A 16,932-nucleotide genomic window follows, 5' to 3' on the forward strand; every position below is an offset into this window, starting at 1 on the left:
CGAATCCGTGCCCGGACATTTTTCATTACGGCCCCCGGATTTCCCGTGCTTCCGACTTCTGCATCTGGATCACTCACAAGGAAACACTCTTAAATCTGATTTGTGGGTGTATAATTTGTCCGTAGATAAAATCTTCCTCCCAACCGGAATCGGGCGAAAACTTCCATAAACAATAATTAATCGGTTTGGCTGATAATAAGCGACAAATTAATGCGATTTTAAACCGGGCAATATATCAGAGTTCAGCCTCCACCAACAATGGACGGTTTCCCGTTCCCAACACCCCGAATTTATCTTTGTGGTCACGTATCTTGAGGAGAAACCCGGGGAAAGACGGGGCGAGATGCTGCTGTATGTGGTAATATTGCGAGTTCCCGGCCCCGGGAATTGCCACACCCCACATAAAATAGGGAATCATCACGATAAAAATTTTTTTCTAAACCGCCTCGGCATCGGCGCAACTGCCTTATTAAATTTAAGGGTGAACTTATACGTATTGTTTTGTATTCCTTTTGGGTTGTATTTACTGAACCAAATTGTTTTTGTCCATTTAAATTGAATGTGTGCTTCATAACAACCTGTATCGTGTACTTGAAAAGTTGTAAACCGTTAATTTTTAGCGTCGCAAAATTGATTTTCCCACCACCTATACTTAAACCCATTTTTCGATTAAGTTTTTCAATTACTCAAAATTAACGTGACCGCACAAAACCTCTTTGGAGTTGTTTAAAAATTTAATGGCGGATAATGGGTCTGTTTAAACTTTAAAGGTTATGCATTTGTGGGTGTTAAACGCAATCTTCCCCGATAGAAGAAAAAACGTTAAATTATGTGTTAACACTGAGGCAAGGAAACTATGGTGGAACCCCACAAAAATTACAGTTTATCATAAAACGAAAAAAATTGCCGGCCATTATTTTTATGCTGGACGAGTCATTATGATAAAACTGGTCGGGCGCTTCGGGTATATCATAACATTTTCAACAGCCATGTGAAATAATGAATTATTAAGGAATTTAGAAAAGAGCGGCTTCAGCGGGGTGAATTAATTTCTATCGTGCGTACCACACAAAACTGGTTCCGAATAAACACATGAAATTTTAAACGGCCGACCGTGGAACGAGTTTGGAGAAGTCCGGACAAAAATTACGAATTATAAACGGCCTTAAATTAATCTATGTAACTTCTGAGAAAAGTAAACTACAACCGATATTATGGTACCGTTACTTTTTACCTTTTATTGCACCTTAAGACGTACGATTTCATAGTTTTATAAGCGTGGTAAAAATATTTTACTGTATTTTTTATTGCCTCTTGTTCTGCGGTTTGGTACTTTTAGGTAAAGAAGCCAGGTACCGACCATATTTTGGTTTACGGTAAATTTAATTGCAAAATTGCCCTTTTTGACGGGCCCACTTAATTAATTACCTTTGCTTCACACCAGTTTTCTGTACCACAGATTCCGTCCGCAGATTTCCTTGGTTTCTGCGATTGTGCAACACAGAATTGACAAGTGGTTGCGGTCGTGTTCTAGCCTATTGTAAAAAATGCGGCCCATTCTCTTTAAAGGTTACAATGGTTTGTAATACACGCGGAATGTTGTGACTTCAAAGTTTAATTGCTTGCCTCAGATTGGAGACGTCTTTCGATTATTTAATTGAACGGATATGACGTCGAGCAATTTAATAAAGCCGACGCAATTTATCGGAAATAATGCGAGCCCCTAAATTCGCAATAAAAAACGTTTCAGAATGTCGGAGGAAGGTCCACGTGCTCCCGTCCTGCTCCTACATATGAGGATGTATGGACATAGTTTGTCACCATTTGGAGTCGGTGATATAGGCTCGACATTGCAATAAACCTTTGTCTATAAGGGCAATATTTCTGAAAATCCCATACTTTAGAAACTCATAAAGCTGCCTAAAGGAGCTTTGGACTTATACGGTCGATGTGCTTTATGGGGAGCATTCGAAATGAGATTCAAAACATAACGGAACGACCACATATATATTACTTCATCAAAATGTTTTTGCCGAGGTAGCGGGATTACAAAGATTAACAGGTTTTATTGTCCCGGACGAACGAGATGGAAATATTATGCAGATTATAATTGTACGTTCACTCTTTTGTCGCATCAAATTTTGTGATTCGATCAAAAAAAAAAACTGAACTGGCACATATCGGGACACGGTGACAGGACAGACTGCACATTTGATTTGTGAGGATCAGCAGTTGTCATTCCCTTAGCAAGTATGATATCTCCATAGGCATCTGCCCAGGCTGCATAAAGACATCGACTCGTGCATTCCTGCAACATGTGTTCAGGAGAACTCGATCAGGACTGGACTTGAAGTCGTTTCTAGACGTTTACCCATTTAAATCAATAAAAATCCGTCTTGTTTAAGTGTAATAATGTTAGAAGGTTGTACAACAATGATATACGGCGTGGCAATTAAAAGTTTAAAGGTGTTAACTAAGCCACACTAAAATAAATCTCTTTTGGACTTAGTTATTGCAGTAAATTATGCAGTCGTGTATGAATTAATTGAATATTTAAGCCGTAAATTAGTTTGATTGGCGTTAATTATTCTAAAATATAAACAAGTAAGTCCATAAAAAACGGGTGGTGTTTTCTAAAATCAATGGATACGGTTCTGGACGCGCCATAAGGCATATAGAAGACACTAAAACACACAGTTGACTTCGCAAAACCTTTATACCGCTCTATAGACTCTCACAAAGCAAATATTACTTGTCGGTCGTTATCAGTTGGGAACACGTTCTCATTGGGACAACGGGAGGGAAATTTATTAATGAAACATTTCCCCCCCAAAACAACGGTCGTAATCTTAAAAAATATTGACCATATTTTTCTGGAGTCCAACTACAAAGTACCTAAACCACCTTAGTTTACGGTTCGTGTTGTCGGTCTGGAGTTTTTGCGATCGTAACTCGCATCAAGACCTCAAGTTTATGAATAACATGATACTGGTCAGTCACAGGAAGTCACACAAATAAGAAATCATACAGTTGCGAAATAATTTAATGTTATCAACTTGGCATCATTCCACCGCATGTATGGTTTATGTCTTGACCAGACATGGATAAACACAACCCCGCCTCTCGGAAAAAGTGGCATATTGCAGTCTTGAACTCGATGTACGTTTTTCAAACGCGAACTGAGTCAGGGCCACTAAATCAAACTAATATAATGCTTATATTATTGAGCGATATCGGAAACCGCCACCGGATAAAAACATGGGAACTATTGTACAAAAGGAGTTCCAGGAGTCGCGTAAATCATCTTATATTGGATATGTGTCGAGATAATTTCCAACTGAAGTATATTTGCGACCGTCAGATAAAAAGTGCAAAATATAACATATAATACGGCCTTAATGGAAATGTGGAGTGCATTGAACTGATACTTAGGATTTAGACCTACATTTTGCGATTTTGTTTTTCGTTCTTCTGCCTCATTTATATCTGAACAATTCGACTTGGCCGTAAATCTATTTGTTTCGACGTGCATTAACATAAATGAATGAATTATTCCACTTCGTGACTTCGGTTTACCCAGAGACTTATTACGTTCTGTATCAATAACTAACGTCTTTAACACGATTTTTAAATGCGAAGTATTACAACTTAATGAACTTTCTAGCTCTTTGTTGGTTTATTTTATTATTTAATAAGTCGACCATTGTTCAGCTTTTTTGTGGCCGCCATTTTAAGGCCACTTCAGGAATGCCCCACAATTATTAGGTGGTACCGTTACGGAATATTCCGTAAAAAAGAGCAATTTTCGATGTAATTAACCGGTTCTAGATACATAAAAATTGTTGAGCGTCGCCACAGACGTTTTGCTCCGCCATAACAAAATTAAAAGGAGAAGAGGTGTAACGAGGAGGACCGAATTTGTGATGATTTATTGGATTTTCATTGACAATGTAAAAGTGGAAAGTCGTGAAGCCATCAGTGGGCAATTTTAAAGCCCCCATTGAGTAAATGATCGGAGCTTGTGCACGTATGAAATATTTATGTCTCTATTTACGCACCGAGTTAATGCGATTGAGGAGGGAAAATGCATGTTGCATGATGAACAAATAAAAGTAATGGCGATCCACCGTATAAGTGCGCATTAGTTATGTCTTTCAGTGTATGTGGTCGTCCCCTTTTTCCAAACAAATGTATGCGTCTATGTCTCCGCTCCTGTGGCCTAGGACAGCTAGTACTAGTTCCTAATGCATTATTTATTTCGTGGATTTAATGAAATGTTTGCCATTTTTCAAACATAACATTTTAGGTCAATCCGTTCATAAATATTAATACGTTTTTATATAATAACGTTAGATGCAATTCCAGGCTGATTTGTGGCTATGTTTTCAAGATTTACCACCGGGTGAGCCAACAGAAAAATCAACCAAACTCTTTGCTTTATGGTACTGTTTTGACTTCACTCGAAACGACTCATTATTTACTCATAAAATTACAAAATTAACTGGTAGATACATTAAAGGGTGCACAAGAGGTAGTTAAGTGAGGGTTTCCTGGTCCGAATCGGGCCCGGAAGTGGTTGAAAACGGTTACAATATAATGGGTGTTGTTTTATGCAACTATCGGGGAGGAATGCTCGATTTTGCACTCGCGCATGGACTTATTTTTTCCCAACTAAATCAATACCGGCCGGCGCGTTCAATGGGAATAAAACAAACCCTCCCGTTTGCCGGTACGGCGGCGGGAAAAAAAAACGCACAGAACGACTTGGGAGGAAAAACGATAAAAAATGTAAACAACAAATTATAAAAACATGCCGGTCTGAGAGGTTTAGAGGGCGATAAAGAATTTTTTTTCGCTCGCGTGGGTGGCGAGAGATAACGAATTGGGCGCGCGGAAAACTGCAAATATTTAAGCAGGAAATATGAATTTCAAATATGTACAATTAAAGATAAGGACGTATTTTCGATGCGGCGTCCAAAGAAAACAATTCGTTTTCTGACACCGTTTACATCAATATTTTATTAAATCTACAGCAAATATTTGTACTTGATACATTTATTTATTTGTTTATTTATTTTAACTGTATGAAATCGTGTAAATATATCACTTCATTATTTATCATATTTGAAAATGGAAAAATAGGTAAATTTTGATTTTTTTTTAAATTGCACATATTATTTTATTGAAAGAAAATAATATAAAAACGTATTTAAATTTAAAAATTAATATAAAATATCAACCTCATACATATTTATATATATTTTTTTAACGTAAAATACGTTTTAAGTAAAGATTTAAATTATTGATATAAAAAGAAATAAATTATAAAATATACTTATAAATTTTCAAAATCATTATTATGACAGTTTTATGACATTTACAGTCACTATAAAAAATAAGACGTTAAAAATTATTTTGTTGAAATGAGACACTCCTATAAAAATATTACTTAATTAATTACTGAATAACTATAATTTATTTTATATATAAAAATAGTTTTTACTTCATCTTATACGGTAATTTTTTTAAAATTTATAATGTAAAATTTCAGAGACATTTTTCTAAATTAAATAAGCTTTAATAATATATTATAAATTAATCTATATTCTAAATTATTGCTATACAAATAAAAAAAATGAAATGAAAGAAAATTGTTATTTTCATATTAATTATAAAAAACACACAATTTTAATATAAATTAGAACACATTAGAAAGTATTTTAAATTATTGTTGAATTAGTAATAAATTATTATTTTATTATATATAATATATATTTTTTTTATTTAATACAGATATTTAGATTTAATTAAAATTGTAAAATTAAACTGTAATAATTTTTACAACGAATATTTTTAAAAATACTTTTTAATACGAAATTACTTTAAAAATATTATTTAATTGATGAGATGTAAAAAAATATTTAATTTCAGAAACTTTTAATTAGTTAATTCTATCTTTTATAAAAAAAATGATATAAATCTTTTTATTAATTTTTTATACAGATATTTTCATATAAAAATTGTTTTAAATGTTTTTATTATGTTAAAAATACCTATTTTTAATAATTTTTATTATGAAAAATATATTTTAGAAAGGCTAATTTAACTCTCAAATTATTAATTTAAAAAGTAATAAAATATTAAATATTTTTAATTTAAAAAGTTTTTATTTTTACCAAAACAAAGGATATGAATTTTTTTAATAATTTTTTATACAGATAACTTATGTATTTTTTTAAAAAATTGTGATTCTAATATATATATTCTAATAATATAATAATTTACATAATGAAAAATATATTTTGGAAAGGCAAATTTAACTTTCAAATTATTGCTTTAAAAAGTAGTAAAATATTAAATATTTTTTATTTAAAAAATTTTCTTTTCCAACAAAAAAAAAATGATATAAATCTTTTTATTAATTTTTTTTACAAATAATACAAATAAATTTTTATAAAAAATGTACTCAATATTTTTATTATGTCTCTAATATCTATTTTTAATAATTTTTATAATTAAAAATATATTTTAGAAAGAAAAATGTAACTTTCAAGTAAATTTTTATAAAAAATGTTCTAATGTTTTTATTATGTCTTTAATATCTATTTTTAATAATTTTTTTTTTTATTTTAGAAAGGCTAATCTGACTTTTAAACTATTGCTTTATAATAAATTATTAATTATTTTTTATTTTATATTATATTTTAAAGTTTTCATTTCTACAATAAAAATGATATGTTATTTTATAATTTTTTTTATACAGATAATTCAAGTTAATTTTACAGTAAATGTCTTTATCGTGTTTCTAAAATTTGTTTTTTATTTTTATTGTTCATTTTTATAATGAAAAATATAGGCAAATCCAATTTTCAATTTATAATAAATTATTAAATAATATTAAAAATTATGTTAATCTTTTTCTTAATTTTTTTTACGATAATTCAAGTAAATTTTTCTAATAATTATTATATATATTTCAAATATTAGTTTTTAATAAATTTTATAATGGAAAACAATTTAAAATATTAAATATTATTTTTTTATTTTACAAAAATGACATAACAATTTATTATAATTGGCAAGAGCCAATTATAATTATTAGAATATTAGAAAACTGACCCATTTACATACATGTAGAAAAAATATATCAAACTAAATTTGCTACAATTAATATATTTAAATATAAATAAATAACTTGGAATTCTGAAATTTGTTTGTATAAAAATGTTCACGTTCGATAAAAAAATGGTGTTTACTAAACCTTTGAAAGCCACATGTGACGACGCCGTTAATTTTTCGGAAATCACGCCGAAATGACTAGAATTCTCTCCGGCCCGTTTTGCATGCCGTTTCCGCATACCTCCCGACCGTTGCGGCCGCCACTAACAAGCATTTTTATCGAATTTTATATCGAGACTGAATCCAAAGTATCACGGGGTGTTACGTCTACCCATGGCCGCGGCTATTACAAACCGGGAGACCCTTCCAGATCCGGAATGTCTTGTACTAGCCGTCCCGCAAACGTGGCGCCCGACCAAACAACGAAAAATCCTCAAGTCGAGATTTATTTTGAAATCGAGCTGATGTGTAAGTAAAATATTATGTAAATGCAAATGATGCGCCGACCTCTTCTAAACTCCAGCACCGGCAATATAGAGATAATATCATCTTGCATGTACACATTAGTTATTCACGAAATGACACCATACACGGCATACTTCAGACGGAGCGATTTATTCCCTTAGCGCCGACAAAAAGCGAAATATTTCAGTTTGTTCAAGATAGATAACACGAACGTAAATAAAATTCTTAAATGACAATATTATTATTTTTTTAATCAAATATTGTATCAATTAAACAACATTTTTAATATAGAAATTATACATAATAATTTAAAAACGTAATTTAATAATTTTACAAAAAATTGTGAATTATAAAATTATCAAAAAAGTTGAGTTAATAATATTATTATTTAATAAATTAAATTGAGTGAATTCAAATTTGATGGAAACAACAACAAAACTGTCAAAATTTCGAAAATTATAAATAATAATATGAAAAAAGTAATTGAAAAATTACTGAAAATTGTGAATAATAAAATTACTAAAACAGTTATTAATAATATTATTATTCAATAAGTTAGTTGGAATAAATTTTGAGAGTTTATGAATGAATATCTTTTTGTCTCAAATGTCTAAAATCTAATTTTAAAAATAATAAATCTTAATTTTAGAGAAGTATTTTAATAATTACTTAAAATTATAAATAATAAAATTATCGATAAAGTTTAATTATTAATTAATTAATTAATTAGTTTAATAAATTAAATTTAGTGAATTCAGAGTTGCCGAAAATTTTCTTTTCTTAGCTGTCTAAAATCTAATTTCCAAAATTATAAATAATGTGGAAAAAGTAAATTATAAATTACAGAAAATTGTAGAGATTAAAATTATTAAAAAAGTTAAAAAGTTATTATTATTCAATAAATTAGACTGAATGAATTGAGAGTTTATGACAATAGTTCTTTCTCTACTGTCTAAAATCTAATTTCAAAAATAATAAATCTTAATTTGAGATAAGTATTTTAATAATTACTTAAAATTATAAATAATAAAATTGTCGATAAAGTTTAATTATTAATATTATCGTTTAATAAATTAAATTTAATGAATTCAGAGTTGCTGAAAATATTCTTTTCTTGGCTGTTTAAAATCTAATTTCCAAAATTATAAATAATAATACGAAAAGAGTAATTTAAAAATTAGAGAAAATTGTAGATGATTCAATTATTAAAAAGGTTATTAATAATATTATTATTCAATAAATTAGTGAATTGAGAGTTTATGACAATAGTTCTTTATCAACTGTCTAGAATCTAATTTCAAAAATAATAAATCTTAAGTTAATATAAGTATTTTAATAATTACTTAAAATTATAAACAATAAAATTATCAATAAAGTTTAATTATTAATATTATCGTTTAATAAATTAAATTTAATGAATTCAGAATTGTTGAAAATATTCTTTTCTTAACTGTCTAAAATCTAATTTCGAAAATTATAAATAATAATATGAAAAAAGTAATTTAAAAATTAGAGAAAATTGTAGACGATACAATTATTAAAAAAGTTATTAATAATATTATTATTCAATAAATTAGACTGAGTGAATTGAGAGTTTATGACAATAGTTATTTCTCAACAGTCTAAAATCTAATTTCAAAAATAATAAACCTTAAGTTGAGATAAGTATTTTAATAATTACTTAAACTTAAAAATAATAAAATTATTGATAAAGTTTAATTATTAATATTATCGTTTAATAAATTAAATTTTATTGAATTCAGAGTTGCTGAAAATATTCTTTTCTTAGTTGTCTAAAATCCTATTTTCCAAGGTTATAAATAATAATGCGAAAAAAGTAATTTAAAAAATATAGAAAATTGTAGAAAATAAAATTATTAAAAGAGTTATTAATAATATTATTATTCAATAAATTAGACTGAATAAATTGGGAGTTTATGACAATAGTTCTTTCTCAGCTGTCTAAAATCTAATTTCAAAAATAATAAATCTTACGTTGAGATAAGTATTTTAATAATTACGTAAAATTATAAATAATAAAATTATCGATAAAGTTTAATTATTAATATTATCGTTTAATAAATTAAATTTAATGAATTCAGAATTGCTGAAAATATTCTTTTCTTAGCTGTCTAAAATCTAATTTTTCAAGGTTATAAATAATAATGTGAAAAAAGTAATTTAAAAAAGTATAGAAAATTGTAGAGAATAGAATTATTAAAAGAGTTATTAATAATATTATTTTTCAGTAAATTAGACTAAATAAATTGAGAGTTTATGACAATAGTTCTATCTCAACTGTCTAAAAACTAATTTCAAAAATAATAAATCTTAATTTGAGACAAGTATTTTAATAATTACGTAAAATTATAAATAATAAAATTATCGATAAAGTTTAATTATTAATATTATCGTTTAATAAATTAAATTTAATGAATTCAGAGTTGCTGAAGATGTTTTAAAATTATAACTAATAATATAGAAAAAGCAATTTAAAAATTACAGAAAATTTTGGTTAATAAAATTATTAAAAAAGCTATTATTAATATGAATATTCAATAAATTAGACTGAATGAATTGAGAGTTTATGAAAACGTTTCTTTTTTCATCTGTTTAAGATCTAATTTCAAAAATTATAAGTTTTAATTTGAGAATAATACATAATAATAATTACACAAAATAAATAATAAAATCAACAAAAAAGTTTAGTTAGTTTTATTATAAATTATTTAATAAATTAAATTGAATGAATTCAGAGTTGGTGATAACATTATTTTATTAACTGTCTAAAATCTAATTTCGAAAGTTATAAATATTAGATCGTAAGAAGTAATTTAATAATTACACAAAATTATGAACAATAAGATTATTATAAATAATAAATAATTATTGTTAATATTTAATAAATTTAATTTATACATTCAGAATTGGTGAAATTTCTTTCAAAACTGTCTAAAATCTAATTTCGTGAATTATAAATTGTATGTTGAAAAAATATGTTAATAATTATACAAACTTATAAACAATAGAGTAAATAAAAAAATTATAATTAATATCACTAATTTAATAAATTAAATTGAATTTTTTCAGAACTCCTTAAATGTCTGAAATCAAATATAGTAATTTGAGAATATTAATTTAATATAAAATAAAGTTGTGAACATACAAATTATTTAAAAATGAATTGTGAATGTAACAATTATTAATCACTTAATATGATAAAATGAGTGAACTTAGATGAATTTGGTGAAGATACTGTGAAGATTTCTGTCTGGAATCTAATTAGAAAAAAGTGAAATTAAAGCAACCGAAAGAAGTGAACGATCGCTCTGTAAACAAATTTAAATCAAGAGCCCAAATGTACGCGTTGCGCGCATGTGAGCCGCCATCCCCGCTCAAACTCACCGCATGCTCGCGACCGTGCGTTGCGTGCGCGGCAGCCATGTTGAATTCTCGGCCGTCCAGCTCCCTCTTCACCGTGTCCAAGGCGAAAAAATCCAACGAATTCCGCACGAAAACGTCGAAATTCCAGTGTCCACGTGCGTCCGATTGCACCGTGCAGTGAAACAGTGACGTTGGGGTGGTGCACTCGACGTTTGTCCGCCGCAAAAACGGGACGAAACGCCGCCGACGCGACCTCGCTCAATGGCCGGGGACCGCACTGCGGCCGTCGCTTTTGCTTTCAATTGAAAAGTACCGAGGAAAAATGGTGTGTGGTGCGATGCATTTCGAATTATGTGCCGCATTAATATTATCAGGAGTAAATTTCAGTAAATACCCCCCTAATTTATACATGCAAGTCGTGCCAACTTTACTTGTCATTTTTCCTCGGCACAGCCTACTTTGCCAATTACTTGTCGTCCCGAAAATCGCCGATTAAACATAAATCAAACGCAGAAATTCGACGGAAAAACCGCCTCAGTTTCGTCCATAATTTCCACAACGATTAGCCATTGTTTATCGTCACCCGCGACACATTTCCCGACAATTTAGAATAGACTTGTCATAATAGGTTATGTGACGCCGTGCACATATATCACAGTTTATCTTACCCGCGTTACAAGTGGTATATTTGCATGTATAAAGTTCACGGGTTAGATGCAATCTCTAAAACCGACCACGTCTTTGTCTATCTCCGTTTTTAGCCACACGAGACAGAACCGAAACTGTACCGCACCGATTTCTCGGTACTCTGAACTAAAATTTTTTTATGCGTGCAGGTAACTACAGTTATTCGCTTGCTGTTTTTTAAGGGCCGTAAATTGGAAAGCGACTGACCCAATTTTGTGCCGGAAAAAAAAAACCCACAAAAAGGACAATAATGAGTTAATTCAACGTTTTATAATTTTAGTGTCCTATTGATTTTTACGACCGTCAGGTATTACACTTGTTTTTTTTTACGAAGGGCAATAAAAAATAGAAAGTTGCAAATCCCTTTTTTATAGCTCTCTTTATTATATTGGAGTTTTTTAGGTAGACTAGAAAGTTTGTTAGGGTTGGAAATTGGAAAGTTTGCCGTTATGTGATTTTTTCTCGAGTTTTTATTTTCGTTTCTGTAGCAGTTTTGGCGTTTGAGTGTCTTGAAGTGGGTGTAGTGCTTGTTGAGAAAAAAAATAATGGTTGTTTGTCGTTTTGTTACATGATTATGTTAATGTGATAATGTGTTATGTAAATATGTTAATTTTTATCATCTGCTACATGAAATTTAATACTTGACAACGAAGGTAATTTAAATTTTTTTTTTTTGTTTGGTACAAGTATTGAACAATTCAACGCGGATGTTACAATAAAATTAATTGATATAAAAATATTTATTTACCCAATGTTCAATCGTAGGAAAAAATGTTTCCACTGTTTTATGGGGTTTTTTTCATGAATTATAAAAATATTATTTAATGTATTGTTTTTTGCTTCCGTATTATCATATAAATTCATTAAATCATATTTATTGAAACGTCAATTTTATTTAGTGGAAATCAATAACCAATTCAGTTGTAATTTTTTCATATTAAATTACATTCTCCTGATTGCTTGATGCAATAAAAATATTACTAACAAGGTTTTATTGCAATTTTAGTAATTTTTTGCATTTGATATAATGGAAGAAGTTTTAAATATTAAAATTAAGTATAAATACATAAATATATTTATTTAATTTTATGTTTTAAAAATATTAATTATATTCACATTTTTGGATTTAAATTGTTTCCGTAAAAATTAATACAATGTTTGTTCGTTTATAAATCCAATTTTGACTTATTAAATAATTAAAATTTAATTAAAATATTAATACTTTTAATTATACTTATTATTTATGAATTGTTTTGTCATAAGGAATTGTTTATATACTTTTTTAAAATGTAGTATTTTATAAAATTATTTTCATTCTAATATTTAATTTTTAATAGAGAATATTATTTACATTTTTGAAGTTATTAAATTATTATAATTAAATAAATTATTCTAAAATTATTTCTATAAAAATAAGAAAATTATTTGTTGTCTTCAAAGCCACTTTTGACTTGAATTTTAGTAAAAATAAACACATTCAATTATTTTTGTTTATTTTTAACAAATTGTTAAATTTTTTTTATACATTTTATAAAATTATCTTCTTAAAAAAATATATTTTTGTTTTGTGTTCATAAAAAAATTAGTTTTAATCTTTAAACTTTGAAAATATTTTATTTGATTTTATTTTTCAAACATTTTTTGACTTCAAATCTAATTTTGACTTATTAATTAATAAATAATTAACACATTTAATTATTTTTGCTTAATTAAAACAAATTGTCTTGTCAAAAAATTGTTTATACATTTTATACAATTATTTTCTTAAAAAAAAAATATTTTAAATGTATAATTTAACTAAAAAAGCTTTGAAAATTTTTTATTTGATTTTATTTTTAAATACTTTTTGTCTTCAAATCCAATTTGACATATTAAGTAATAAAAATTTTATTTAAAAGTAACACATTTAATTATTTTTGTTTATTTTAAACAAATTGTCTTGTTCAAAAATCGTTTATACTTTTTATAGAATTATTTACTTAAAAAAAATAGATTTTTTGTTTTGTGTTCATAAAAAATTTAGCTAAAAAAGCTTTGAAAAACACAAAACGAATTATTTATCTGAAATAAAATAATTTATTTTATTTTTTAATTTTATACTTTTAATTAATATATTGATTATATTCATATTTTTAGGGTTTAAATTATTTCTATAAATATTAGTAAAATATTTTTTGTGTTATTATTTATCTGAAATAAAATAATTTATTTTGTTTTTTAATTTTATACTTTTAATTAATATATTGATTATATTCATATTTTTAGGGTTTAAATTATTTCTATAAATATTAGTAAAATATTTTTTGTGTTCAAAAATAATTTTCAATTAATTTCTTTATTATTTTAAACAAAAGCTGACATAAAAAGTTGTTTTTATAGAGTTAGTTACTTAATTATTTATCTGAAATAAAATAATTTTTTTCATTTTTTAGTTTTATACTTTTAATATATTGATTATATTCACATTTTTGAGGTTTAAATTTTTTCTATAAATATTAGTAAAATATTTTTTGTGTTCAAAAGTAATTTTCAATTAATTTTTTTAAACAAAAGCTGACATAAAAAGTTGTTTTTATAGAATTAGTTACTTAAAAAAACTGATATAGTTTTTTTTAAATTGTGTTTGTAAAAAATATTTTTTAATTAAATTAATATGAAAAATATTTGTTTTTATTTATTTTTTTAATTAAATAAATTGCTTTTAATCCTATTTATATAAAAAGTAATATTTTATTTATTATTTTCCGTTTCTAAAAAAACTTTAATTTTCACATTTTTGTATTAAAATTTGATAAGTAATAAAGTAACATTTTTCAATTAAAAGTATTTTAAAAATCACATTATCGTATATTAAATTTCTACGGAATAATAAATTATTTTAATTTTGTTTAAAATTGTGTTTAATTATTTAAAATTTAATTGTTTTGATATAATTTTTTAAAACAATACGGTAGTCATTTACTCTAATATTTTTAATCTAAAATTTAAATAATTTATAATTTAGAATATTTTAAAAATATTTTAAGAGCAATTTAAAAATATAAATTATTATTTGAATTTTATTTATACTTTGTCTAATCCTTTTTATAATTAAACAAATCTTTAGTAATCATTTATTTGTAGTTAAATTATTGTTAAATTATTAAGTTAATTAAGTTTTATTTTGAATAATAATAATAATAAATGTTTTTTAAGATTATTTAATTATATTTAAATATATAGAATATATAATTATAATTATATTTATTTATTTAATTTTTAAATAGTTTAAGAAATAGTTATTATGTACCAATATTTTATTAAATGTGGAATTATTATAAAATTATTTTCTATAAATTTTGATAATTTTTCAAATAAGTTTAGTTATTATATTAAATATTCACATGTTCTGTTTAAAGATTTAATCTTCTATAATAAAATTGTAATAATTTATAAAAAATTATTTGTTAAATAAAGATAAAATAATTAAATTATTTCATATATTTTCCTAAACCCTTTTTTCTGTAGAGTGAGAAACCGAAAACTCAATATAGGAATAAAAAAGTAAAAAATTGCTCCGCCTAATTGAAAAATTTTGGATCATGTTCCGCGATTATTTACAGTTTGATTAAATTAAAACAAAGTGCATCATAAAGCGAACACAAATGAGCATCGAATTATGCATAACTCACAGAACACTTAAGCAAGTGGCAACGGTAATAACAGTAATAAAGATTTTTGAATGGTGGTAGCCGCGTATGGCCGGAGCTCTCTCCATAGCCGTCCGTTGCGGCCGCAGTCGGCCATGGTTTCAGACGGGCACACATTTGCCGGCAGTGGAGAACATGCGCCTACTAGATCCAATGCTCTCGGCGGAGCCGTAACCGGTCCCCGTGCGCCGTTTGGGCTTTTACCGTCGGCCATTTCACCTTTACCCGAGACCGGGCGCCCGTTTACACTTCATTTCGTCCGGATTTTTATATGCAGTTAATATGCGATTTGCCACCCGGAATACCCGAATTTACTAACCGTGATCCTGTTTTTTTATCAATTCACCAAGATCGTCCCCGTTTGGGCTGCGACACCGCGGCGGATACGTTAACATGTCAATTTTATGGCGCGTTTTGTGGGCCGTAAAATTAACATTTACGATGTTTACACTTATAAATTTTCTCTCGAGTGCCTCTCTGATAAATATGTGCATATTTTCGCAATTTATTTATGTGCCCAACACATTAATACAACAGGATCCCATCGTCTAACGCGGCCCTTAATTACTTATCGGGCCAATTAAAACTGAAATACATTTTTTGCCGCCTTTATGAGGGTTGGAAAATGAGGCGATGAGACTAATGAGTACTTACCTTTCAGTTCTATACACTACGAAAGAATAATAATAAAGGAATAAATAATTAATAAATAAATTAATAGTGATGGATGCCGTTTTAGTTGATGCCGAAACTAAATTTAGTCAATAACCAATTATGTACAATTTAGATTAGGTAGTCCGAAAGTAAGTAAATTTGGTTAGGATAGAAAACAGAAATTTTGCATACTAGACCTATTTATTCAATATGTATATCTGGTCTGGGCATCACCTCACCTCTCAAATCTGAAAAAGAAAAGAGAAAACCATTTAAAAAATAAAAAAATAAATAATACAAAACTAACTTAAACTAACTTAAATAATATAAATTCAACAAAAAAAAAGGTCTAAAACGTTAGAAAGTTTTTACAACCTTCGTCCAGAATCTGTGTCAATTAAATCACATAAAAATTACGTTTGTATTTATTTATGGCAGTCATACGTCAGTGACTTATTTATGCTATCGAAAATCAGCAAAAGCATTGTAAAACAATGTGCAACAAATAAATAGGGACTATTTTACAACAGCCTGTCACTTCAACTAGTTTTCTACACTTCTTTTTAAGTATGGCCGGACATTTTTACAGTTACTTACTTGTTGATGATAAAATTGGTTGAAATTCGTTATTACTTAATTACATGGAGTAGGCAGCGCATTATTTCTGAGGCGTATCAAGATCTATTCAAGAAAAAAAAACAGTGCCCCCAAGAAACGGGAGCTGAAACGTTGCGTCACACAACTGAAAAAGTGGCCCTCCAATCATTTTAAACCTGTTGCTTGCATACATTAAATAAAACTCCAGATATTTATGTTACACTGAGTGATGCCTTAAGAAGACTTAATTTCATAATTAAAGGAAATTGCCAACTTATTGTAGAACCATCTGTGCCGTCTGGAAGGTTGATGTACGTTCCAAATCTTGGTCCAATCA

General features: G+C 27.3%; 1 protein-coding gene across 3 annotated transcripts in view; it reads right to left on the reverse strand.

Annotated features, from left to right (window-relative positions):
• LOC109598888 (homeotic protein ultrabithorax) overlaps nt 1-16,932 on the reverse strand; it is a 124,975-nt gene that overhangs the window by 39,139 nt on the left and 68,904 nt on the right. The window contains exon 2 of one of the 3 annotated variants that reach the window (XM_020014791.2): nt 16,238-16,246. The exons of the other annotated variants lie outside the window; for them this stretch is intronic. Coding sequence (XP_019870350.1) covers nt 16,238-16,246 — 9 coding nt within the window. The remainder of the gene's footprint in view (nt 1-16,237; nt 16,247-16,932) is intronic. 3 annotated transcript variants of the gene reach the window in all.

This window comes from Aethina tumida, chromosome 3, assembly GCF_024364675.1.
Source record: "Aethina tumida isolate Nest 87 chromosome 3, icAetTumi1.1, whole genome shotgun sequence".
NCBI classification, from domain to species: Eukaryota; Metazoa; Arthropoda; class Insecta; order Coleoptera; family Nitidulidae; genus Aethina; species Aethina tumida.